General features: G+C 37.7%; 1 protein-coding gene across 1 annotated transcript; it reads right to left on the reverse strand.

Annotated features, from left to right (window-relative positions):
* Positions 1–1,012: 1,012 nt before the first annotated feature.
* On the reverse strand, positions 1,013–2,586 carry LOC137003016 (CD48 antigen-like). Its single transcript, XM_067363028.1, has 3 exons — positions 2,559–2,586; positions 1,518–1,823; positions 1,013–1,353 (listed from the first exon to the last, which is right to left on the reverse strand). Exons 1-3 carry the CDS (start codon positions 2,584–2,586, stop codon positions 1,013–1,015), a joined length of 675 nt encoding a protein of 224 aa, XP_067219129.1.
* Positions 2,587–3,040: the final 454 nt, after the last annotated feature.

The following is a 3,040-nucleotide window of genomic DNA, read 5'->3' on the forward strand; positions in this document are numbered from 1 at the left end:
ATAAATTAGTTCAGCCGGAACCGGGAACACTTCCTATAACACCAGATGTACTTGTTACATCAGAAGAAGAATGGCATCTACGCTAATATTAGTCTTTCTGTTTATCCCAAGGTTTACCGTAGTCAACCAGATCTGGGCTGTATCCAGGTGAGATTGAGGACCTACGCCTTGACACGACCACAACAGAGAACTGGCCCCCCGATTAAGTCTGGTTTCTCCAAAGGTTTTATTCTCCATTTTAATAACTGTTTGTCACCTGATGAAGTTTGGGTTCCTTGCTGCTGTCACCTTTGGCTTGCTTAGTTGGGGACACTTGACATTTGATATTCAACAGTGTTTTGATCTGCCTGCATTGACACCATTGTATGCAAACTGAACTGAGCTGGATGATGACATCACTGTTTACTCCAGTGCTAATATAGATAAATTAACTAAATTAATAACTATTGTTTCTTACATCGGAATGAATCGATACTGAATTTACTTAAGATGGATACTGACACCATTTTCTTTAAGAGCTGCTGTGCAGCCAAAATTATACCAGTTATCACTGTAAAGCTGCTTTGACACAATCTGCATTGTAAAAAGCCCTATATAAATAAAGGTGACTTGACTTGACTGCTGTGTATGTAAATCATTAAACACACACAAACACACTAAAATCAGACTCACTGCTGAAACAACACAGAAACACACCATACACAGAAATCAAAGATCTTACCGATTTATTTCTGTTTCTTCTGTTGAATGTGGGATCAGCATAAATGATCTCTTCTGCTCGAGTCTCTGTTTCAACAATAATGACAGAAACAAACACTCAGTGAAATGATGTTTGAGAATTATACATACACACATATACATACAGGTAACACTTGCCTTCTCTGTGTGTGTTTGTGTGTTTCCTGCAGATGCAGAAGATCCCGACAGCAGCAACAATCAACAGAGATCCAGCAGCAGCAGCAGCAGAGATCAGCACTGTCCGAGAGACTGAAAGAACTGAAAGAGACGGTCATTAGTCCAGATCAATGTGTGCAGAAACACCAGATATCATCAGTGAAGTACCTGCAGCACATGTGTGACAGAGCTGAGTGTTGTTGAGGTGTTGAGTCTGGTTTCTGATGGGATTGTTCAGCACACAGCTGTAGGAATCATCCACACACTCCAGATGGAGAAGAAGATCAGACCGGCTGCTGAGATCAGACACTCTGATGCTGGAGAATACACTGTTTCCTTTGAACCAGGAGAGAGTCACATGACTCACATTCACAGCTGAACACACCAATGAACATGATGATGATGATGATGAAGAGTTTAGTGAAGAGTTACTGCTGATGACAGGAACAGGCAGACGAGCTGAAAACATGACAGAATGAATCAGATTCAGTAGAAATCACTGTGATCTTCTAATAAAATGATCAGCATCATCACAGAATTCTCCATCATTTTATCATATTCTCAGTAACATTATCTGGTGAATTTAGTCCACAGATGTAACAGGATAGTAATTCTCTCCTCACCATAGACAGTGAGATTGATCGTGTTGATCGTGTCTCTGCTGGTGAAGACTGTATAAAGTCCAGAGTCTGTGGTTCTGCTGTTGATGATGGTCAGAGATCCAGTCTGATGATCCAGTTTCAATCTCCCTTCAGCACTTTCATCATAAAACTTGCTCTCTTTGTTGTTCTTTAATTTAGCTATGAGAATTTTCCCAAACTTCCAGTTGATCTCTTCATCTCTGTGTATTTGAGTGAAACTAGAGTTCAGAGAGACTGATTCTCCCTCAGTCACTGACTCTGACTTCACTGCATCAGCAACAAACACACCTGAACACAAACACAAATAATAACTCAAATTAATTATCCATTCTGCACTCATTTCAATATACAATCAATGAAAGAAGCAGCAGCATCAACAAAAATATCTGACTATATTAATCTTATACAACTGGAAAATATTAGAAGCAAAATGAATGATGGAATAATGTGTTTAAATGATAACCCTAGTGAAAAAAAGTATACTTTATTGTATTTTAAATATATTCCCTTTTTCTATACTACACTGCAAATATACTAACAAAAAATTTACTATCTTTAAATATATAAAAAGTATATTAGTATCATATTTTCGGAATATACAATGGGTGGGACAGGAATATGTATGTGGGGGGGGGGGGTATATTGTAATTGTATTATTACAATAATAATAATAATAATAATAATAATAATATGATATTAAAATGAAAATGAATATGATAGTTTCTTCCATACATCTGCTGCTATAATATAATATGCCGTTAGTCACGAGAGTATATACATTAGTTAATACATACGTGGATCCGCTTCCAATGATAAATTCTCCTGATAGACTAGTGGCAGCATTTTCGTTTATAGCGTGCAAGACGTTCTGGGTATTAATCCATCCATGTATGATTTTTTTTTCTCATTAAAACCAAAGATGTTCATCAGTGATTGTATATCAAGAGCAGGGACACGTTTATGTGTATTCTGTTTTGTGATTTCACCGGAAGGAATAGAGAGTCTGCAACAGTTAAGACATACCCTGCTTTCCAATGTCCGTACTATCCATCCTAAATAGTATGTGAGATTTAAATAAGTGTGTCCCAAAGCATAGTATGTTGAAAAGAGTATGCCAAAAGTCCCCGGATGGCCTACTATTTCCGGTAGATTTTCGAAGTGTGGATACGTGCACACTATCCCTGCGTTCCATTCGGAAGGGCTCATCCCTATGCCCTAATCCCTTCAAAGGGTTTACCCTCCGGAGTGTGAGCTTCGAAGGGATGAAGGGTGTAGGGGTAAAAAAACCTCTTCTTTTGGAACGCACTTCAGCGCCATCTTAACAAGACAATCAAAGAGGAGTAGATTATGCAAGCTGCGCCCTTTGTTTAACAATAGTTTATTTATTTATTTTAGTTTTATCGCACCATTTATATTGTGTCTATGTATTTTAAACATTTGAATGGACTGATAAAGAGAGCTGTAAAGTATTTTTGTTGAAGTACAATGTCGTTTTGACCATAATA

This window comes from Chanodichthys erythropterus, chromosome 3, assembly GCF_024489055.1.
Source record: "Chanodichthys erythropterus isolate Z2021 chromosome 3, ASM2448905v1, whole genome shotgun sequence".
NCBI classification, from domain to species: Eukaryota; Metazoa; Chordata; class Actinopteri; order Cypriniformes; family Xenocyprididae; genus Chanodichthys; species Chanodichthys erythropterus.

Coding starts and splice junctions, on each gene's coding strand:
- LOC137003016 (XM_067363028.1), bottom strand. CDS start 2,586: ATGGATAGTACGGACATTGGAAAGCAGG. Junction 1,824..2,558: donor TACGGACATTGGAAAGCAGG/GTATGTCTTAAC, acceptor GTTTGTGTTCAG/GTGTGTTTGTTGCTGATGCA. Junction 1,354..1,517: donor GATCAATCTCACTGTCTATG/GTGAGGAGAGAA, acceptor TCATGTTTTCAG/CTCGTCTGCCTGTTCCTGTC.